Here is a 25,290-nt window from a genome sequence, read left to right as displayed (position 1 = left end):
CCAGTGTTTCTAATAAAAGACTCATTTCTAAAATATAAAGAAAATTGGCTCAAATTTATGAGAATGCAAGTCAATCTCCAACTGATAAATGGTCAAAGGATATGAACAGACAATTTTCAAATGAAATTAAAGCCATTTCTAGTCATATGAAAAAATGCTCTAAATTACCATTGATCAGAAAAATGAAAATGAGACAACTCTGAGGTACAGAACCACTTAGATTGTGAACTAAGGTACACAGGATGGCACAGGAATTAAGATGATAGGAAAAGATAATGATTAATATTGGAGTGGATGTGGTAAAAGGGGGACACATACATTGTTGGTGGAGTTGTGAATTGACTCAACCATTCTGGAAAGCAATTTGGAACTATGCCCAAAATGCTATCAAATATGAATACTCTTTGATCCAATGGTCTCTTCTGGGTCTGTATCCCAAAGAGATCATCAAAAAAAAAAAAAAGGAAAGAAAAGAAAAAAAAAGAAAAAAAGAAAAAGATCCACATGTGCAAAAATGTTTATAGCAGCGCTTTTTATAGTGGCAAGGAATGGGAAACTGAGTAGATGTTCTCATTTGAGGAATGGCTGAATAAGTTATGGTAAATGAATGGAATATTACTGTTCTATAGGAAATGATGAGTAGGGTGATTTCAGAAAAGTCTTGAAAAACTTACATGAACTGATGGTGAGTGAAGTGAGTAGAACCAAGAGAACATTAAAAATAAAAACCTAATAAAATTATTAAAATGTTATCTATATTTTAAAGGGTTTTTTTTTCCATTGTAGCTCTTAACTTAATTAAAATAACTATAATAAAAAACCCTTAGTACAAAGGAAAAAACAAACTCCACCTCATAAATCTTGACCAAAATAAAATGATTACTCCTGAGAATAGATTTTTTTTTCACGATTCATTTCCTGGGATTTGGCCTTGTTCAACTCTGCAGTGTTACTGCCAGGACCTTTCTCTCATAGTTACAGAAGACATCAAGAAAATAATACTTGAGTGGATAAAGGCCATTTTGTTATTCCCAAGGACATTGCTTTTAAAATAAATCACAGCTGGAATGTCTATGTGTTCCCATGATAAACAGAGGCAAAGTTATGACAGACTGCATGTAGAAATACAGACACATATGTAAATGGCTTCCTGAATGGGAGATCCACCTCTACCTCCACTGTGATGAATCTTTATAGGGTGATTACTTTTGGACACAGAATAAAAATAATAGGTAAGGTTTATATGATACTTTAAAGTTTGCAAAGTATTTTATATGTTGAATCTTATGATCATAAGTCTAGAGCTAAAAGTGATCTTAGATTCTGAACCTTATTAGTATTCTTTCTTTTAAAACTGAAATAAGATATTATGGACTTTGAGGACCAAGTGAGATAACATATCTTACCATTTTGCAAATTTTGTTGCTGCTGCTGTTTTGAGGATCCAGCTACCTAAATTTCATTTAACCATGCTGGTTATCATTATCCATATAGCCCAAGTCCCTAGCACCCTATGTGTCCTTCTTCAAAATGTTTCCTAGTTTACTGAAATAGGGAGAACACATTTTGATCTCTTTAATCGGTTTCTATCTTCTGATCATTAACTCCTTCCTCTCTCCATTTCCTCCTATATTTTTCCTTCTCTGTGTTCTTTTTACCTTCTTGACACTTTTAAAGCATTATAAAGACGTGGTCTTAAATGTTTTGGGGTCAAAGTATTAATGAGGACAAGGGAAGGAGAAACAATGCAGAAGAGAAGTAAAAGACTATTACTACTACATGAAGTTGTCTGAAAAATGTTTTAATTTGGGCCTTCAGACATGAATTTTAAAGATCATTTAATCCAAACTTTCAATTTATATTTAATGAAATCTGACTATATCCATTAAGAGCTTCGAATAGGTTATCAGGGAAGTAGTGTGTGTGTATGTGTGTGTGTGTGTGTGTGTGTGTGTGTGTGTGTGTGTGTGTGTATTACTAACTCTTTCAGCCCCCTTTCCCAAAGAGCCAGCTATATCTGACAATAAACTAGTTCACCAAAAGTAACCAAAATATCTATCAGGTTTGTCATTCATGTAGTGATACAAATTCATTCCCCTAACACTACAAAGAAGGGAAAGTTTAGGTCATATGGTTTTGTGGAAATACAATTTTTCATGGAACTACAAGAAACCTCCAAGTCCTTTTATACATACTTGAAGAAGAATTCCTTCTACAACATTGCCACTAAATGGTCATGTGACCTTTGCTTAAAGGTCTCTAGAAATTACAGGATAGTTGAAGTTTGTGGTCTTCAATGTAGAAATTTCCTTACTGGTGATTTTAAATTGAATTTTGAATTCTCAGTACATTGACTAAATTTTTTTTTCTTTTCTTCTTCCCTGTCAGTATCACTATGTCAGTCAAAGATTATTTAAATAGGTTTTAGGGTAGTTTTTTAGTTCTATATCTTAACCCTGACTTTTTGACAGCATCAGCAGCCACCAGAACCACTAAACTAGAGGCACTAGCCCCTTGCAATATAGATGGTGGGGATAAACAGACAGAAAAACTCTTGGTCCCAAAATGTGCTGTTTATATCTACAGATCACAGTCTTTGGGGTTTTATTTTCTCTGAGGGGAAAGCCAGTATTTAGTTAGTTACTACTAGATCGCTTTCAATCATAGAATTTCAAAACTGGAAAGAAGGTTAGTGGTGATATAACCTAGTCTCGCTAAATTTATGTTCTGTGGATTACTGTTGTCTCAGGAAACTATCCAAGAGATTCTGATCACTCAGACTGTGATGACAAATGCACAACAAATCTAATAACTTTTCTGTCTATAAATTAGGTCCATTGTGTTCATTCCCTTGACATGGAGAACCAGAATAACATTATTACATAATTTGAGTTAAAAACCTTGGCAGCCACCTAAGCTCAATCTGAAAATTAAGAAATCCAAAGAATCCGCAGACTGATTGAAATGTGACTTCTTATTTGTTCCAGAATCCATTACTGAATACATTATAATATATAGTATACTTCTATTTGGTCTATCTCAATAGATAGTATCCTTTCAATAGAGAGTATATAAAATAATCAGTGATTAATTATTTTTATAGGATTCTAAATTTACAGTGTGAAAGGTTTTGAAGCTGAGGAAACTGAGGCCCAGAGAAAATATATGACTTGACCAATGGTATATAAGTATTAAGTGACAGAGCTGAGGAAATTCAGTCAGGTCCCATCCATAGTTCCAAGTTAGTATCATTTTCACTGTGCCAAGCTGCTTTAGGTGATTTATGCATAGCACACAGCTAACACAAAATAGTATTGAAGCCAGATCTTCCTGATTTGCAAATCAACTTTTTATGCCACATTATATCTCATTGTGTCATTCTCATTCATAATGATTGAGCACCAATTAATTATTGGTGATATTGCTAGATTTCAAAAAGATTTAACAAATCTATTTTAAAGTATTTTAAATTAATTTTTGTTCTTTAGTATTACTTAGAAATTCCTCTATTTAATTAGCTATTACTATTGATTGTTGTTGGTGAGTTTGGGTTTTTCTTTTTTTCTACCAGGCTTCTAATGAAGTTTGGTTTAAATTGAAAGGTTCCACCACTGAGGGGAACTAATTTTAAAAAAATATTTGTAGCAAAAGATTTTATCTGAAACACATCCAGATTCAGATAGGAGCCATTCATGAAATTCAAGTATTTCTTATTAAACTTTTTGATTCATTGGAGACTTTACAATTCATTAAAAATGCCATATTCCATTTGCAGAATATTGAGAAAACAATTACTATACATAAGTATTTACAGATAGAAATTTTGTAATAAATGAATTAAAGCAAAGATAGATATACCTTTACATATATTTAGATATAAATCATATATATACATATATACATATACATATATATGTACCCATACATACATATGTATACAAATGATCAAAATGCAAGTGAGAACCCTGGAATATCTGATTTTAAAATTTATTGGTTTTCCATATACAGTGACTACATTTCAACTCAGCCCACCCTATATAGTGCATATTTGTTTGATAGGTATTACCTCACCAAAGGTTAGACAAAAATCTTTAGGTATGCTTAATATTTATGTTTAGCTATTTCTTCCAGATGAAGATATGTATTAGTGGTAAGAGTGGCTTCCCATGTGGCAAGGCACTTTCCATAGTAGTTGATATTTTTCTTAGACAGCTTGATATTGTTTTGCATGTTTTGTTTCTATATTGTAGTCAGCTTTCTGAGCATTATTAACACATTCCAACTTGTCTTTTAGTTTTCAGCTTTCTTCTTAAATAACTCCTTTTTAGTATTTTGGAGGAAAAGCTCCAACTCTGGAATGTAGTTCTGTTTGAATTTGGTCTATTAATATTTTGCCATAAAAATGTATTTATATACAACTGGAAGATCAAATATTCACCTTTCAATGGCCTTACACCTCTTGTCAATGCAGCTGACCATACCTTTCAGAGAGTAAAACGTTCTCTGAATGCTAATCTCCAGGTGTAGATTGTTCTATATTCCTTTATTTCCTCAAAACACATCTTTTCTTGCTTGTAAATTCTATGAGATTATGAGTTTGTCAATTAAAATTTTTCCTGGCTAAATTTTCCCATATCATCATTCATTTCAGTGATTTTTCTCTGGGCACTTTTTAAACTCCTCACACTAAGGATGCTATAACTTTCTCTGTCTGTCCAATCCTGCTAAACAATCCAGCTCATTGTTTCTTATACAAAGAGAGTTGTCAGGCTTGTGTGGTAAGAAAAACTTTGAGATCTTCATTAAAAGTTCAAGTTAGGTGATCAGCAATTTGATTTAAGAATTTATGCAGAAACTTTTTTCAAGTTTCATCATTAAACTGTTCCATCATATCTTTCATTATGATTTTTTCTAGCAAAGGATGAATAATGTGGGTGGGATGTGCTTCTTTAAGTTTTCCCTTTAACCAAAGGAAATGTTGATGATGTCTTTGAACTTCAAATTCACTAAAATCAAATTTACCCTGAGATGTGTTAATTATAATTGTAACTCTGCAGGTAATGAAAGTGTCAGTTGTAGTAATGCAGTTTTGGGGAACATCAACTATAATAAAAAAGGTTCTTCAAGTCTGGATCATCTTTAAATTTGCATTGGTTTATCATGGATAAAGGGGACATTGACATCAAAGAACTAAAGTGGTTCATGTCCATCAGGGAGGAATCCTTGCTGAGTCTTTCTTTTTTCATTCTTGTCTTCATCTAGGTCCAGCACTTTGGGCTGCAACAGGACTGCAGCACAGCCACCACAAGGGATCTTACTGCTGCTGCTGCTGCTGCTGTCCCAGTAGGACTTTGGGGAGAAAGGTTGCATTACCCAGTTCTTACCATCCCTCCCACCTGTATGTGTGATAACATTTGTTTTTATGAGACATAATAATAGATGTCTTTTCATATTTTTTTCTCCATTAATTTTGAAATTTCCAAAGAGCAGGAAATTTACCTATTTGTCATTAATGATAAAGTGGAATAATATAATTAGAATAGAGAATTGGTCTTAGCCAAGGAGACCTAGGGCCTGAATAAATCATATGGTCTCTCAATGACTTGGTAACGAACACCAGCAGACAGCTTATATTTCTGCATTGGCGGAAGATGTTCCCATGACAACAAAAATCACAGGTCTATACAACAACAGCAACAAAATGGCAACAATATATTACACAAATTGCAATGTTCTAATGATGTCAACAATACCAGAAATAACAATGATTCTTTACATTGTACAGTGATTTCCTTTATTATTCTTTCAAAGTAGACTCCTGATAAATGTTAGTGGACCCAAAGGCTACTTTGCCCAGGAGTAAATCCTACAGAAATAAATTGGTAAATCAAAGTGTGGCCCAGCCTACTGAGTGGAGTTCAATTATACAGCTGCTAATCAGGCAGCTGCTCCAAAAGTGTAAACAGGGCCACCAAGAAACAGCCATGTCTGCATAACCCCATCTGTCTGTTTTTAACAATATGAGCAAAGTCAGCTAACTTTCAGGCATGTCACAACCTCAAGAGCCATCTGAGACTAGTTTCCTAAAAGGAGATGCTGAAAGGCCCATTCCCAATGAGCAATTTCTTGACATGCATACAAAATACTATGGAACTCTGAAAGGACTTAATGTATTTGGCTTCTTATGGAGAATGCCAATTGCTTGATGGAGAATATAAATTCCAGAATGTAAGTGTTCAAATCTACTCGTTCTTAAAAAAAAAGTAATACAATTATAAGAGTGATCTCTGATATCTGTAATTTCACTATCTAAAAGATAAGATCATACAAATTTACATTATTCTTCAAGTTTAAGATAATCCCAAAAGAGACTAAAGAAAAATATCTGTCTATATATAAGAAATTTTTAGCAACTCTTTTTGTGGTAGCTCCAAAAGTAGAAACTAAGGGGATTCACTACCTAAGAAGAAGTGACTGAGCAAACTGTGGTTGTGAATGGAATGAATATTACTATGATATGAGGAATGATGAAATTGCAGTTTCAAAAGAAATTTGGAGAGTGAAGAGAGTAGAACCAGGAGAACAATTTATACCATAAAAAATATCATGAACTGAAGAAAGGCTTTAGAAGCCTGAATAATGCAAGGATAAACAAATTAGGAGGATTGATAATGAAACATGGCATGAAAGGCAATGTACTTAAAATGCAAAATGAGAAATCCATTTTTGGATATGACTTGTAATCTGTTTGACTGGATTATACATGTATGTTATGAGGACTTTTTTTCATTAGTTGACTGGGGAGGAATAGTGGGAATGAGAGATGTTAAGTGTTTTTAAAAATAAATGTTGTCAATAAAGAAAGGAAATCTAAAATTAGAATTTTTTAAAATGTCTAGGATAAACCTCTGACTGTACTTTGGCTGGTCTTTATGAATAAAGAAGTTGTATTTGTGTACTTAAGTTATTTGGTGTTTATAATTATTCCAGACTAAATAGTGAGAGCATCCTCCTAGAAGTAATCCATACTAATAACAACAAAAATTATTTCTTTTTTATCATATACATATTTTTCCTGCCTAGGAAATCAATGTGTATAGTTTTAAATCTTTCCCTCCTCCAAATTCACATGACAACATTTAGAAAACTTAACAATCTAGTTATACAGTACGGGATTTTGACTCCTTTAAAAGGGAAAAAATGTAATTGATCAGATATAAGGTTTTTTTTTTGCATAGCACCTCAATTTCTAATTTTTTGAGCAATGATGTTTAGAATATATGTAAAACAGCACACAGCTCACAGAACTAATTTTAGCAATAGCTTTTTATTTTTAAAATACATGCAAAGATAGTTTTCAACATTCACCCTTGCAGAACTTTGGGTCCCAAATTTTTCCCTCTCTTCCCCCATCCCCCAGAGAGCAAATTTGTGTTAAACATGTACAATTCTTCTATACATATTTCCACATTTATCATGCTACACAAGAAAAATCAGATCAAAAAGGGGGAAATGAGGGGAAAAAACAAAAAGCAATCAAACAACAAATGAGTGAAAAAACTATGTTGTGATCCACATTCAGTCCTGACAGTTCTCATTCTGGATGTGGATTGGTTTGAATCACATCATTGCTGCAAAGAGCCAATGTCCATCAGAACTGGTCATCATACAATCTTGTTTTGCCATGTACAATGGTCTCTTACTTCTATCAACTTCAATTACTTTCTGAAATCATCTTTGTAATCTTTTCTTATAGAGCAATAATATTCCATAACATTCATATATCATAACTTATTCAGCCATTACCCAAATAATGGGCATCCACTCAGTTTCCAATTCTTTATCACCACAAAAAGGGTTGCTATAAACATTTTTGCACATGCGGGTCACTTTTGCTTATTTTATGTTCTCTTTGGGACACAAACCTAGTAGAGACATTGCTGGATCAAAGGGTATGAACAGTTTGGGCATAGAGAACTAATTAAAAAAAAAAACTCAATGAGGCTTTTTGTATAATATTATCTAGCATAATATTGTTCTTTTGCTTTACATATATCATCTCACAACCACCTCACATATATCCTCATAACAAGCCTGTGAGTGAAGTACAGTTATTGCCTCAATCTAACAGATGAGAAAATGAAATCTAAGAAAAGCTACATGACTTGACTAAAGTCAGATAGTTAAGTATCTAAAGAAGGATTTGAACTCATGCCTTCCTTATTCCAACTTCAGCACTCCATACATTGAGAAATCTAGGAGTAGTAATGTCCTTTTGAAATTTTAATCCTTACCAAGTACAAATAGTTAAGTACAATTATTATCATAGTTGCCAGTCTTGCTATTTTGTTACCAATGTCAGGCTTTCTTTATATTCATTTGACTTAAGTTTGGTGTTTTATGTGTAAAGATATGAGGAAGTAGAGAATTTTGTCAGTATTATGAAGAAGTATATTCAAAAAATGAAAAGAGAAAACAAGTCCTATGTGCTGGATGTATCTTGTGATTTGGTGCCTCATGTGAATTTGGTGCAAAATAAGTGCTTTAAATGATCTGAACTAAAGAATAAGCAGGGAGATTGTTCAGTCATAGACTCCTTTTCCAGAAAAATAATTTTCATTATTAAATGTATATTAATTTGTTTACAAATTATTATTCTCTCTACTAAAGTATAAACTCCCTAATGGCAGGGACCCTTTTCTATTCTTCTTTATCTCTCCCCGCATACATAAGACAGTGCCTTTCATAATGTACTAAGTACAAAAAAAAAAAGTGCTCAATTGAATTAAACATATTCTTCAAAAACGTTTGACACTCTTGTCCTTTATCTTATTTTCTTACCCTCATTAGTATTGCCTTTAATCTAATACTCTTCTTCTTATCTGAAACCTCTGATGAAATTCACATCAAAATGATGATGATGGTGATGATAAAGATGATGGTGATGGTAGCTAGCATTTATATAATGCCTACTATGTGCCATGTTACTATGCTAAGTAGTTTACAAATATTATTTCATTTTATCTTCATAGCAACCCTGGAAGATAAATGTACTTAATATCCTACAGAGGATAACTAGAAGTTGAGGAAATTGAGGTAAGCAAAGGTAAAGTCACTTGCCCAAAATAAGTGTCAGGTATGATATGATATGATATAATGTGATATAATAAGAAAAGCCATTTGAGGACTCAGGCCCTCTGGACTCCAGGTTAATCACTCTATCTACTGCATCATCCAGAATCCTCGTGCAAGTAACTTGTTACTTACTGCTGGTTCAGATTCTACATGGCACATCAAATAGTTTGTGTTGTTATTCACATTTTAATGATTTTCTGTTTTTACATGATAGTTATTTTCAAATTTATTCCCTCAATGCCGCTAAAAGAGAACTCCCTTGTAATAAAGGGAAGCAATTAAGCAAAACCAACTGACAGAGTATATTAATCATTCTGTGCCCATAGTGTGCCACCTTTCAGAAAAGAATAAATATTTATTTCCTCATCTTTCTCTAGAGACAAAGATTGGAATTGGTCATTACAGATATGTGATATTTGGCTTTTTAATTGTGTATTGCATATATACAATACACATATTGTGTATAATTGTGTGTATATGTACATATATATGTATATCATATATCTAAAAGGCACATACATATCTGTAGAAGATATATACATTGTTCTGTAGATATATACATATAATTATAATGTATGTTTATGATATATGATGCATTATAATATAAATCATGTGTATTATGTATATATATATGCTCATGTATATTACAAATAATCTCTATGGCATATAAGCATGTGTGCATTTACATATGCATTTACATCCATATACATACACAGGCAGCTAAGTGGCACCATAATGCGCAGAGTGCCAGGCCTGGAGTCAGGAAAATTCATCTTCCTAAATTCAAATCTGGCCTCAGACACTTACTGATTAGCTTTGTGACTCAGGGTCAGTCACCTAACCCTGTTTCTCTGATTCCTCATCTATAAAATGAACTGGAGAAGGAATTGAGAAATCACTCAAATGTCTTTGTCAAGAAAACTTCAAATGGGGACAAAAAGTAGGCATGGTTGTACAAGAACAAATGCACACACACATACATAACATGCATACATATATACATGCATGCATATGTATATACAGAACCAGGAATACATTGCAAAAGATCTGGAGTGAAACAAGGATGCCCATTATCACCACTATTATGCAACATTGTGCTAGAAATGTTGGCTTTAGCAATAAGAAAAGAAAAAGAAATTAAATGAATTAGAATAGGTGATGAATAAATAAAACTATCACTCTTTGCAAATGATATGATGATATACTAGAATCCTAGAAAATCATCCAAAAACGTCCTGGAAACAATTCACAGCTTTAGCACAGTTGCAGGATATTAAATAAACTCACACAAATCATCAGCATTTCTATATATTACTGACAAAGCCTATCAGCAAGAGACAGAAAGAGAAATTCCATTTAAAATTACTGTAGACAAAGTAAAATACTTGGGGGGGGTCTACCTGTCAAGACAAACCCAAGAACTATATGAACACATTTACAAAACATTTCTCACACAAATAAAGTCAGATCTAAACAACTGGAAAAATATTGATTGTTCATGGATAGGCCAAACTAATATAATAAAAATGACAGTTCTGTCTAAATTGGTTTACTTGTTCAGTGCCATACCAAGCAAAGTGCCAAAAATATTTTATAGAATTAGAAAAAAAATAACAAAATTCATCTGGAAGAACAAAAGGTCAGGAATATCGAGGAAATTAATGAAAAAAAAAATAAAAAGAATGGTGGATTAGCAGTACCAAACCTAAAACTATATTATAAAATAGCTGTACTCAAAACCATTTGGTACTAGCTAAGAAACAGAGTAGTAGGTCAATGAAATGGATTAGATGCACATGACACAATAATCAAGATTTATAACAATCTAGTATTTGATAAACCCCCAAACTCCAGCTTCTGAAATAAGAATTCCCTATTTGACAAAAAATGCTGAGAAAACTGGAAAATAATATGTCAGAAACTTGGCATAGACCTATATCTTACACCCTATACCAAAATAAGATCAAAATGGATACATGATTTGGGCATAAAGGAGGATGCCATAAATAAATTAGGAGAACAAGGGATGTTTTACCTATCAGAGGAAAGGAGGGAAAAGGACACATATTTGCAAAAGTGTTTGTATCAGCTCTTTTTGTGGTAGCAAAGAATTGAAAAAGGAGTGTATGTCTATCAATGGGGAATGCTGAACAAGTTGTGGTGTGTGAAGGTAATGGAATATTATTGTTCTATAAAAAATAATGGACAAGCTGATTATAGAAAGGTCTGGAAAGATTGACATGAACTGATGGTGAGCAAAATAAGCAGAACCAGGAATACATTATGCACAATAAGAGCAAGAATGTGCAATGATCTTCTCAGTAATTCAATGATCTAAAGCAATCCCAATACACTTTGGACAGAAAATATCACTTGCATCCAGGAGGAAAAAAAACAAAAAACAAAAAGCTAAGCAGACATAATGTAAATCAACACATGCCATGTTCACTTCGTTTTTCTGTTTTTCTTATCTCTCACATGATTTTTCCTTTGTGCTCCAAATTTTTCTCTCCCAAAATTATTCATAATGTGTAAAATAAATAAAATTACTACAATAAAACTTTTTAAAGGAAAAGAAAAAAAGAAACATCTACTCTTTTGAAAAAATGCATTATTTTTAAACATGCATACCAGAATCTATCAATCCTACACTTAACCATATAGTGAACTAAAATGTTGATATATTGAGAAAGAAAGATATAGAGCAGGAAAAGACATAAGAAAAACCCATATCTCAGTAGCAGAGAAATTAAAGGGATTTTCTGAAGCTTTAAAGTAGGAAATGAAAGGAAGCACTTCTTTATGCCAGTAGTAATAAACATAAGACATTTTTAGGCCCATTATAAATTAAATAAATGGGTTCAAATAAGAATTTGTAAGAATTTAGTAGTAATATCTGTATAATCACTCAGATGTCTTATTAATGTATCTAGGCGATTTTAAATTTTCAGAATATCAGTAGACTATTTGGTTCCAGTAGATTCTCCTAAGATGTGAAGTTTCTTAAGCAAACGTATCACACCTTTGTGAAAAGGTCATTTCTGTGATTTAAATATATCATTTTGGCAACTTAGATGGATGATAGATATAAATGGAGAAATAGAGAAACATGGATCCCTATTAGGAAATTATTCTAATAATTTAGGGGAAATTGTATGAAGAATTTAAATTGACTTGATAGTTATGTATGATATCCATAGTAGAAGAAAGAAAGAAAGAAAGAAATGTAAGAGACAGAGATCAAATTCATAAGACTTGGCAGCTGAAGGATATGGGAGCTAAAACAACAAAAAGAAGTAAAGGGCATGTTTCAGGATAAAAATAATGAGTTCTGTTTTGGACAAGTTGCATTTGAAATGTCATCCAGGATATGCAGGTGGAAATGTCTTGCAGATAGCTGGAGATATAGAACTAAAGCTCAGAGAACTATTGTTGTATATTTGAGAACTATTTGAAGACAGCTGTAGTTCAGAAAGCATTTAGAGAGGAGAAAAGGTCCAGGATAGAAGCTTTAAGATATGTTCACATGTAGATAATATGTGTTTTAGCAGTCAAATAGAGAGGAAGAGAATACATAATGAATAACATCACAAAAATTTAGGGAAGAGAGAAACAATCTAGAAGAGGATACTTAATGCTGTCAAGCACTATAGAGAGGTCAAGAAAGAGAAGGGCTGAATTCTTTGCTAAATGGATTAAATAATTAAGTGGGATAACTAGGTGGTGCAGAATTCTGGATCTGGAGTCAGAAATACTCATTTTTATGAATTCAGATCTAGTTTCAGATATTTACTAGCTATATGACTCTAGGTACTCAATCCTGTTTGCCTCATTTTGCTTATCTGTAAAAATGATCTGGAGAAGAAAATGGCAAACCACTCTAATATCTGCCAAGAAAAACCAAAATTAGGTTCAAAAGGAGTTGGACACAACTGAAAAGCAATTAAATAATAACAAAAAATATAAGAAATTACAAATAACACAAATGAAAAAATGGTACTTGAATTTGGGGGTCAGAGGTAGAATTATAAAAGATGAATAAATGAATTGGGGGCAAGAAAATGAGGCAATGTAAGCAAGCAATTTTTGCTAAGAGGTTAGCTGAAAAAAAGGGAAAATTACATGGGAAAACAGCTTGAAAATATGGAAAATGAAGTTGTTATGCTTGTTTGTGTGCCTCAAATTGGAGGAGACCTATGCATGTTGGCAAGCAGAATGAAAGAATCCATTATCTGAATCTCTGATAGAGCTTTTTCCCTGTTAAAGGCATAACAGATCCGAAATTCTTGACTTTCTTATGATGATAATTTTATTCTTCAAATGGTAGAAAAAACAAGGTAACTGTTATTCTGGGTCTAGTTCTCCCCAATAAGGAGGAAGTAGTTGAAGAAAAAGAGCTAGAAGTAATGGGATCTTCAGGAGGAAGTGACTACATCTCATATTTCTTGAAAGATAAAAAAAGGGAGACCAATCATAATTTGATGCATAATGCTAAAGTTTAGGTTATGTAGACAGTTCTGATCAGGAATTTATAGGAGAATTTGACTATAGATAATTGGTAAGTTCTCAAGAACAAATCTTTGATGGTTGTAACCACATGTTATTCTAATAAGAATAAAAATAAGGAGGGCTGCCCAAAGAAACTTGTCAATATACAGGCATCTCCATATGAGAAGCTGCAGCAGCATGATATAAAACACAGGACTTGAAAACTTGGGTTCAAATATTATTCCAGATATTTATTGTGAGACCCCGAGCTTTTAACCTCTTAGGGCATTAATTCCTCATTTATAAAATGAAGTTATCTCTCTGACTTCTATTTTTTTCCATTGCTAAATCTATGATCCTATTAGCTCATCAATCACTCTGAATTGTTTTTAAAGATGTGTAAAGTAGGGGCAGCTAGGTGGCACAGTGGATAGAGCACCAGTCCTGAAGTCAGGAAGACCAGACACTTCATACTTTCTAGCTGTGTGACCCTGGGCAAGTCACTTAACCCCAATTGCCTCAGTAAAAAAAAAAAAAAATTTTATATATATATATATATATATATATATATATATATATATGTATATATATATATATATATATATATATATATATATAGTAGACAGTGGCAAAAGACAGTAACTGAAAATAAATGACAAAATTGTTAAGAATTCTGTCAAGAAAATTCTAATAGACTTGTGGAAAGTTCCATCTGCATTCAAATGAGGAAATTATGGAGACTGAAAGTAGATCAAAGCAGAGTACTTTCACCTTTTGTTGTTGTTGCTTGTTTAATTGAGTTGTTTTTCTTATATTTTTTCCTTTTATGACATATTTTTATGCAGCGTGATGAATATGAAAATATGTTTAGAAGAATTATACATGTTTAATCTATATTGGATTGTTTGCTGTCTTGGAGAGGAGATGGAGGAAGTAAGGGAAAAGAATTTGAAATATAAGGTTTTCTAAAGGTGAATATGGAAAACTATCTTTGCATGTATTTGAAAAAATAAAATACCATTAAAAATAAATTTTATAAAAGAATGATGTCAAGAACAATGCAGTGTTGAAGGAAACAAGACCATGATGAAATAAGAAAACTTTTTTGCTTGTTGCTAAAGGAAGATCAAAAATTCAAAATAAATTTTCATCGAGATACATAAAATGACAAAAGAAAGGAGGAAGAAAGGAGAATGAACTTATACTTGAAAAAAATAGAATAAAATTGGGTACATGTGATTAAAAATCCAAGATAAGTGAAAAATTGGTAAGACAGAATGTTCCTTTTTGGAATTAGTTTAAGTCATCATGATTAGAAAAATAATATCACAGGATACCCAAATAACTCATGAAAGTATTTGCAAAGCCATTCTCAGTGGTTTCTGAAAGATACTAGAAAAGTGAACCAATATAGTCCTGCTTTTCTTAAAAGGGAAAAAAAGATGCTTTAGACTGGTGACCTTGACTTTATTTCCTGGCATTAATAAATAGAAGATTTGAGACCTCTTAGAATAGAAATACTCTACTTTGTAAATATCCTTCCTGAAATATAGGAAATGCTAAACATTTTGAGCCAATAGAGATTCATCAAGAACAAATCAAGCCAGACTAAATTAATTTCCTTTTTATTATAGGTTATTAAATCAGAGGACTATTATAGATTTAGTATAACATTTTAACAAGGCACTTGACAATGGTAGCTATTATGGTCATGATGGAGAGGGATAAGCTAAAGGATAATAGTTTAAGTTTAAGACTCAAAACTCATTGATTCATCAGTTATACAATGGTTATATTGTAGAAAGAATTCTTGTTTATGTTTAAATTTCACTAGATGGCCTTTAATGATTCTTCCATCCTTTCTCAATGAGAAGTCAAAAGAAGACAAAAAAAAATAACTTCCAGAAATGTTATGGCAACAAATTGCATTTAATAAGATATTAATTAATATTATATTTGTAAATAATTTTAATGTAAAACATTTTCATGTTAAAGTGAAAAATAGCACATTTCCATCTGTATTGAAACAATATAATTTCTTTCTCTGAAGGCAGATAGTATGTTCCTTCATCAGTTCTTTGGTATTGTCTTAGATTATTGCATTGATAAAAATAGCTAAATCATTCACAGTTAGTTCTTCATTCAACAATGTTGCTGGTTCTATGTACAGCATTTTCCTAGTTCTGTTCACTGCACTATACATTGGTTCATGTAATTTTTCCAGTTTTTTTTTAATCATCCTACTTGTCATTTTTTATAGCTCAATAATCACATACTACAATTTGTTTAGCCATTCTCCAATTGAGGGTCACCCCTTCCCTTTGATTTCCAATTCTTAGCCACTACAAAAGAGATGCTATACATAATAAATAATGTTTTAAATGTTTAATTAACATGTTAATTGATCACTTGTTCAATTATTAAAACTAAGATACAAACTAAGGCACAGAAAAGATTATGGGAGATGAAAAGAAAGATTTTTTTGCTTTTAGCTACTTTGTAATTGCTATAATTGTGGACAAGTAGAAGGTTATTTATCCTCTGTCTCAACAATGCAGTAGGAAGTACATGTTTTAGAGGTACTTTAATGGATCATTTCCTATCTCTCTTCTTTTATTTGCCCCAGGAATATGTGCTCAAACTATATGAACTTAGTAAATATCATCCTTAGATGAACTAAATACCCAATTAAACTATTATTCTTATCTCTGGCAGTTATATGAAGAGCACATGATAGGATAATATAATTGCTTTCCTTGATGTCAAATTTATAAGGTTAGAAACACACTCTAAACAACTTTACACATCATTATCAAGAAAATTATCTAAACACATCTTAAGATAAGTTAGTAAGCTCTATGTATTGACTGAAAATTATGTCTGTGATAATTTCCTACCTTTATTCCTAGCTTCAAAGCGTTCCCCCTCTAGCCTCATCTTCCTTGACTCTTATGACTTTGGCACTACTCCCTTCCTCAAATCTTGAGATTTCAGTTTAAATAGTCTTAAAAAAAAAAAAAAAGAGTTGTTTTCATAGTAAGGGAGAGTAGAGTTAAGATGCCACAATGAAACAACTTCCAGGCTTTATCCAAAACCTCTCCTACAAAATGAAACACAATACCAGGTAGAATTCTAAGCGGAAAAGCCAAAAAAAAAAAAAAAAAAAAGCCGTCATACTGAGTCAATTTTTTTTTGTAGCCCAGGAAAGCTTAGAAGAACAGGAAGAAAGGTTTGTGGACACTGGAGTAGGTGCTAGCTGAGAGTTCAGCAGTGGGAGTAACATTGGATGCTAGCAATGTCTGAATGACTGGTCAGAAAGAGATACCAAGTGATCCCTATTCTTAACATTAAGCAAAGCATCTAGCATCACTTGGTAGTTCTTTTATCCATTACCAAGTTTTGGGATAAAGTTCTAGTTCACAGATAAGGGGTCAAACTCACTAAGAAGTTAGTGGGTAAGGAAGTTCTATAGACCAGGCAGACAGTGGCAAGCCTCTCACTACAATACACTTCTTTTGAAGACATCAAAAATCTACAGGTTTTCAAATTGAGTTGTGAAAGCAGAAAGACATAGACAAAAACTCAGGCTAATGGATCCTTTACCACTTCCTGCAAGCTAAGCAGAGCCCAATTCTAATGTATTTAAGTTTAAAGTCAAAAAGTAGGCTGCAAAAGTGATCAAACAACTAAAACCAATTCTAAAAACGACTATGGTGATAGGGAAGCTCAAAACACCAACTAAGAAGAAGAAAATGACTTGAAAAAAAAATTTATAAGCAAAGACTTAAAGACAAATGCAGAATGAAGACAAGCTCTCCCCAAATTCTTAAGAGATAAGACAGAAAAAGAAACAAAGAGAGAAAGAGAAAGAAAGAAAGAAAGAAAGAAAGAAAGAAAGAAAGAAAGAAAGAAAGAAAGAAAGAAAGAAAGAAAGAAAGAAAGAAAGAAAGAAAGAAAGAAAGAAAGAAAGAAAGAAAGAAAGAAAGAAAGAAAGAAAGAAAGAAAGAAAGAAAGAAAGAAAGAAAGAAAAAGGAACAAATCAATGCTTCTAAAAATCAGAGTGGGGAGGAACTGGCCAAGAAAATGAGAGGTAAGTAGAAAAATTATGAAAAAGAGAATCAATCTTTGTAAAAGAAGCACTAAAATATTCATTAAATGTATTTTTACATTTAACATAACTTTTAAGATAACTCCTTAAAATGAAACATTGACCAAAATTTCAGTAAAGAGCCTCACTCCTTAAAAATTAGAATTGGTTAGGTGGAAGCTAGTGACTCCTTTTAAAGTCAATTTTAATGTCAATAAAACAAAATTAAGACAATGAAAAAAAAGTTAAAAGTGCACAACAGAAAAGATTGAGAATGCAAGAAATTATCCATTATATGTATAAAGTCATGCAAAACATTGCTACATTAGTCTAAATCCAGGCTCGTTAAGTGATTTTTTTGAAGAGCTAAAAGGGATTAAGTGGCAGAGGTTAAATTCCTGTCTAGAACATTTTGCTGTCTTCTACAACTTTGCCTCTCCTAAAGGCCACATAGATAGTTAAGAAGCAGAAACAGAATTTGAACCTATATTTTTTGACTCTCAATCTTTTATTCTTTCCACAGTACCACACTAATGGGGATTTATTCTACATAGTTTCAGACAGTAGAACTGAAAAAAAATGAATAGGTTTTTCAGAGTGATAGATTTGGCAAAGAAATCATTTCTAACAATTAAACATCTAAAAATGCAACAGAATGATAAATGAGGTAAAGCCTTCTGTATTACTACTAGAGAGATTCATCATTACCAAAGGGTGTTATAGAATGGATTCATTCATCAACTACATGATTTTGTGGGGTTTGAATTCTGGCTCACCATCCAAGCCAAGTCTAGGCTGTTTTCTTCCTCAATGCATGTTCTTCTTTTTTCCCTAAATGAAACCCATCTCAAAATTGAAGGTTGCTAATAGCATTAATGTTGTTAATCTTACAAGAGTTTATTCCTATCATCTCAGTGATTGGTGATTTTTTTTTCATCTAGAAGTTGTTTCCTGTTAGCTACAAATCAGGATATTTTGTTATTTATTCCACTTCCATTTTGTCATCTGCTATTCATGGGCCATCACTTTTCTCCACTTGCAGAAGTAATTGTTCTCTAGTACTAATAACATTGTTTAGTCTTTGTCTAAAAAAAAGAAATTAAAAACCACCAGTCCCATGACAACTTCCCATTGTAACTCAATTGTTACTTTTTAAAGTTTTTTATATATAAACTTTCCAATTATTTTTTTTAAGTTTAAGTGTATAAATGCTATTTATACTAACTCAAATGCTTGTTGATCCTCTAAAAAAGTAGTAGTTTAGTGAGGAATAATTTTCCCATTTAGAACCTACGTGATCTTTACTTCAAGCAATAAGAAATCCTGGAGACAGGTTAATACAACCTCCACATTTTACAGATGTAAAAACTGAGGCTAAGAGACATAAATAGTTTCTTCAACATCTCTTAACTAGTTAATGAAGTCTTAGAACACTGACATCTTAACTCCTACTGTAGAGTTTATTTGTTCCCCTTCATCATATTATACTGTCTGTTTGCTGATTCTGCTTTATTATTCTTGCCATACCTTTCCAGATAGAGGAGTGACACTTACTGTTTATTGCCCTTAGAGTCATCTTCAGAGTTCTCCTTATAACTAGAATTACACTAGCATATAACCCTCTTGAAGCAGCCTATCTAAGTTTATATGTTGGCATAGTATAAGTTATATCTAGGATAAGAGGAGGCATTGGTCACTCTTGTTCCTACTAGAGACTGTGAAGAATAAACCTAAACTTTATTTTGCACCGTGGAAGGAATACTTATGTTATTAAAAAGAGGACTAGCTTCAGAATCCTAGGGCTGGGAATCAAATGCTTCTTCTTATGCTTAATATTCATGTGGCATTTTACCTAATTCCTGTGGGCCTCACTTGTAAAAATAAGAGGCTGGATTTGATGGTTTTAAATTCCCTCTTTTACTCTAAATCTATGATCTTATAATTTTAGTTGGAGTGCTAGTCCATGATAGAATAAAATAACAACTTGAGAATAAGTTTAATCCATTTGACATCCAATTTGTTTGCTCATGAAGAAGCTATCAGAATGGGGCTTGGATTCAATGTCTGAGCTTACCATCAATGGTTATTTTGCAAACAAGCCCTTAATTTACAATCTGAAGCAGCTACTTGGAGATCCCCATTACCACCATAAGTTTATCAAACTAGGAGAGTAGTCTGGGTAGATATGTGGTTTGAAACTAACAGATTCAAGTTCTTTTCATGTATAGAAGTTAAGCTAACTTATTCCACAGTTTAGGATTTCTTCTCATGCTTTTCAACATATATCCATATTAATCTTCTGATTTTTCGAAAGTAGCACGGACTCTTTCTTGTATATAATCATATATTTTATATGATCATATATAATCATATATTGTATATATTTATATGTAAATGTATATATAAAATAGCAGACATCCCCTCCCCCAACATGCACATACCATGTTCCTTTGTACAAAGTAGTTTACCAAGAACACAGTTCCTCTTGTTGCTAAGTCTGTGTTTAGCCTCTAGCCTGTGATTACATGGCACTCCTTTTTTATATTTCTCTTCACTTAGTTGAATGCATATTACTTCCCCTCCAAAACACTAGAATGAACAATGTAATAGTCTTCACTTCAACAGACATATGATGAAGTCATCCCTCCCTCCTTGTTAGGATTACCAGGTGAGAATTCAGGTTGTCTGGACAGTGACAAGGTGAGAATTCAGGTTGTCTGGACAATTACAAGGTGAGAACTCAGGTTGACTTAACAGTTCTCTGACTCAGACCTTTGGCTCAGGCCTTTAAAGGGAGTTTACACCTTAGGAATTCTAAGAGGAACAAGTTCATTGGTTGTAACTAATTCCCACAAGCCCCTGGGAGTACCCACAAGTCCATTCTCTGGGAGGATAAAAAGAGGCAACTTTGAGCCTGGAGAGCAGTCTGGATTGGGGAAGGACAAGAGCTGGAGGAGATTCAGAGCCAGGATTCAGGAAGAAGAAGAGGCTGGCTTGAGGCTCCAGAAGCCTCCCAAGAAACTTGCTCATAGAGGAAAAGATTATACAGAAAAGAAACCTCCTCCCAGAGAAGGATTACAACTGAGAGATGATCAGAACATTACAAATTGACGTCCACACGTGGGGCAAGGACTTTTCCTTATCCTGACAAGGACTTATTCTGAGCCCTTCAGAGGAGCTAGCCCAGACCTTCTCACCTCCTTAATTTTATTATGTGATTATGATTTTTAGATTGAATTTTAGCTCCTATTCACTAAACTTTTAAGTCCACTTAACCACTTAATCTGTCCACTTAGCCATTAACCATCATGTCACTCCCTTCTTCAATGTTAATAAGGATTTATGAGAACACATACAAATTCCTCAATCTGAAATTCAAGGCCCATCATCATTAGGATTTACCTTAGCCATCTAGCCTCATCTCCCATCAGTCCCCAAAATCCATTCACATTGAACTCCTTTCTGATCTCTATAACTACCATTTTCCTTTCCACTTTTGCTCATTGTTTTTCCTTTGCTGAAATGTGCTCCCCTTTCTCTTTACCAGTGCAACTTCTACTTACCATTAAGTCTAGCTGAAGGTTTACCTTCCATTAAGCTTTTTCTAATTCCTTCAGATCATCTACATTCATCAACCTAAGGATAGACTTTAGAGCTAGAAAGAACTTTAGATATCATTGAACTGATAGGATCCCCCATTGTAAAATTCAGAAATCCAAGCCCTGAAGCTATTTGCCATAATCATACAGATTGAAAGCAGGAGTGCTTGGATTTGACTCTTGACTCTCAGGCTAGTGCTTTTGTCACTGTATTATGCTGATCTTTCCATTCTGTAAACTCCCATAACATTTTTGACTTGCCCTATTCAACAATTGATCCCAGATTGATGAATTCTCTTTAATTTTTTTCAACAAACAGTTTTGATCATCTACTATGTGTAATGAACTGAACAAGATATTATGAGAAATATAAAGGAAAATATGGCCTAGTCTTGCCTTCTTGACAACTATACTAACTATTCTTTGTGTATATGCCTCTTATCTTTCTTACTATAATGTAAGCTCTCTAAAGTTAGGGACCATTTCCTGTCTTCAGTTTTCTCACTTTATAAAATAAAATACATTTGTTAACCTCTAAAATCCCTTCTAACTCTATATCTATGATTCTGTGATCCTTGGAGGCTTATTATTCTATCATAGAATAAAATGTGAACCATATATCGGTTCCAAATAATTTGACATCTATATTTTCCTTATAATGAATCTGTAAGAAAGGAGCTAGAATAGGATATCTGAACTTGCCAAGAATGGCTATGTTGCAGAGGAGTCCTGACAAACTATAGTAGTTTTTAATTCTTCCACAGTTACCAGCACAGGAATAAACACACAGAAGGTACTCAGTAGGTATCTTTGACCTTGATTCTTTCAGATCATATATTAACTATTGATGATGCACATACCTTAAATTCCTTTTCAATATTTGCCAGCACTGCCAGCTCATTGCTGAGTTCTAGGGCTGTCATGACAGGATCTTCACTAGACAATGACAAATAAGCAGGGCTTGCCAGACCCCTGTAAGCATTAATTCTGGATCTTGAGTGACTGAAAGAATCATGTTTCTGCTTCTGATTGCATTCACTACACTTGCAGAAATAATCATGAGGTCTTTCAATTCGGGCTCCTTTCCTCAAAAGAGTGTGCACAATTTCATACTCTTGGCAGTGAGCAGCCAGAATAATGGGGGTAACATCATGAGAGAACCGGGTTCCATCTTCATCATAGGCATAAAAGTCATCATGCTGGAGTTCTGACTGGCTAGGGCTTGTTGCCAGTCTCTTGCCCTCAGCAAAAGCAGGATGATTTAAGATTGCTTCAACAATCCGAACATAACCTTTGCTAATGGCCAAGAGCAAGGCATCCCCAACTCGGGACAAATTTTCTTTCTTAAGCAAAAGTTCAGTAATTTCCAGGTGCTCATTGGCCACGGCCAGCTGCAAAGCATTCTGGCCCATGTAATCCACACAGTTCACATTAAGTGAAAGGCATTCTTCCAGCATTTTTCGCACTACAGGTATGTTGCCATATTCTGCTGCATCTAAAAAGCGTTCCTCCTCAATGGATAGACTTGTTGAATGGTCATTGAACATATATGCTGGTCCTCGATTTGCTAACCTTCTCCCCTTCTCTCGGAGGATGGTTTGTCGACGATGGGCCAGTCTGTTGTCAGTGCCCCGACTGCATCAAAAGAAAAAAAAAAAAATGCAAACAAATTAAATTATGCGTATTTCAGTATACTGTGTGACCTGAAACTTCTCTAGTAAAATCATGAAACATTTTAAACAGTGGTATTATTCTATCTGGACTAACTCTATTATTAAATTAAAATGCACTGATTTGTTAATGGATTGATAAAGATTTTTCTTGAAGATTTGAAGTACTTTGTTGATTTTAAAGAGCAAAACTGAAAATTCCATCAAAACTCACTAGCTATATTATATGTATATTACATATGACATTAGATGTTACATATGTTACATATTATATATCATATTACATATCATTCCTGGCACTGCAACCACGAGTATATAAAAAGTATTATTTATTTTTAAAATTATTGTTTAATTAACATGAATTTTCTAAATAACTTAAAAATGAATATCATTCCCAACAAAAACACTATCCCAACTCACCTCTATAAATCATGAGGGCATTTAAGAGAGGCCGAGATGAGTGTAAGAAGTTTGCAACACATAACACATACAGACCTACAAAGAAGAACTGGAGTAAGAATGTTATCAAAGAAATGTATAATGGAAAAAAAAGAGGACAGAATGACCTTATAGTGAAAGGAATCGATAGTCTATGTACTTCATTGGTATCTTGATAATGTCAAGACAAAGAAGGGCCTCTAGTATGTTGGATGAAGTAACTTTGGTGAACTTAGAAGATGTAGACAGGAGTCAGAATGAATATGCATTCTTGAGCCACTTAAATTCCACACATTTAGGAAGAATGCTCAAAATGATGAGATACAAATTCACTTGAATATTTATTTATAAAAATCACATTTATATCATGATTTAAATTTTGCAAAGAGCTTTATTTATGTTATCGCTTATATTCTTTCAACTTCAGTAGATCAGGAAGAAGAATTAGTATAAAACTTAAAAAGTATGCAGCTTTGGCTGCTCCAAGTAATTCAAGGATTAGCATTATAATAGTATATAGGATGAGCTACTGAGCTAGGAATTAATATAAAGAATTTCAGTGTTACTAGGGTCTTCAGAGAATATAATCTAACTCATACATATAAAAGAATTCTTTCTAAAATATTATCTGACAAAAGATGATCTATTTCTTTACTTGGAAACCTCCATTGATGGAGAAACAACTTCCTTTGATTGCTACCCAATTTAGTATTGTATAGTTCTAATCACTGGAAAATGTTTTTCTTATGTAAAACAACAATTAACTTCTGAATCATTCTTCCCAGTTCTGCCTTTTTTTAAGCGGACTGAAAAAAAAAAAAAAAAAAAAAAAAAAAAAAACAAGTATACTTCCTCTTCCACATTCCTTCTATATTACAAAACTGCACTGACTGGGTCCACTACAAATGTTACATAATCTCAAATGGCACATCATTATAGCAGGACAAATCTTTTGCCTAACTCATTCATCATCCCACACACCAGAATGATTCTTTCAAATCTTTTCATACTACCTCAAATCTCCCATGGCTTTTCTGCCCCTTGTCCTCACAGCTAACAACCATGGCTCATACATTCCTAAAAAGAATGGGGACCATTCATTGTGAGTTCCCCATTTACTTCTCCTTATCATCTCATACCACTAATATGCTTTATTCACCTTTCTTCTCCTTCACTCTTCTTTTACAGAAAAAAGGCTCCCTTCTACTCAAGAAACCCTCTCCGTACATAAGTGATTCCATTCCATCCCATTTTTATCACCAAATTGCCTCTTTTATCAACCTAATCTCACTTATCTTTAATTTTTCCCTATCAGCTATTTCTCTGCTGTTGTTCTCTCTGCCTCAAATATCCCCTTATTATATAGTCCATTCTCCATTCAGCTATCAAAATTTTCTTCCCAAAATGCAAACTTGTCCATGTCATCCTTCTCTTCAGTCAGTTCCAGTGTTCTTCATTGCCTTCCAGGATCAAAAATAAAATTCTCTATTTTGGTTTTAAAGCCCTCCATAAACTTCCCCCCTTCTGCTTCTCTAATCTTCTTACTTCTTATCTCTTTCATGCCTTTCCAAATACCCTGCAAACCAGTAATATCAGCCTCCTTACTGCTCCTCTTCTAAACAATTTATAACCCAACTCAAAACGTTGTCATTTTGTATTCTCTATATCTGGAACTCTCTCTCTCCTTACCACCATCCTCTAATATCCCTGGTTTCTTTTAAATCTCAACTAAAATTCCATGTTCTGCAGGAAAAAAAATCATAAGAAAATTGATAAAGAATCGGGTAATTTGATTTTGAAAAGAAAGAAGAAAACAAATTACCAATATCAAAAATGAAAAAAGTAAATGCATCATTAATGAAGAGAAAATTAA

The 25,290-nt window shown here is 33.1% G+C and overlaps 1 protein-coding gene and 1 pseudogene across 3 annotated transcripts in view; both read right to left on the bottom strand.

The window, feature by feature from the left end:
• The window catches only part of TRPC6 (transient receptor potential cation channel subfamily C member 6), a 150,303-nt gene that overhangs the window by 55,630 nt on the left and 69,383 nt on the right, over positions 1-25,290 (bottom strand). For 2 of the 3 annotated variants that reach the window (XM_074304438.1, XM_074304439.1), the window contains exon 2: positions 22,170-22,944. In XM_074304438.1, coding sequence (XP_074160539.1) covers positions 22,170-22,944 — 775 coding nt within the window. Of the gene's footprint in view, positions 1-22,169; positions 22,945-23,399; positions 23,475-25,290 lie in introns of all 3 variants that reach the window. The other variant, XM_074304440.1, reaches the window with a different exon arrangement.
• On the bottom strand, positions 4,485-5,370 carry LOC141559713 (sorting nexin-7-like; annotated as a pseudogene).

This window comes from Sminthopsis crassicaudata, chromosome 3 (assembly GCF_048593235.1).
Source record: "Sminthopsis crassicaudata isolate SCR6 chromosome 3, ASM4859323v1, whole genome shotgun sequence".
In the NCBI taxonomy this organism is placed as follows: Eukaryota; Metazoa; Chordata; class Mammalia; order Dasyuromorphia; family Dasyuridae; genus Sminthopsis; species Sminthopsis crassicaudata.
This window is presented reverse-complemented; position numbering and strand designations above follow the sequence as displayed.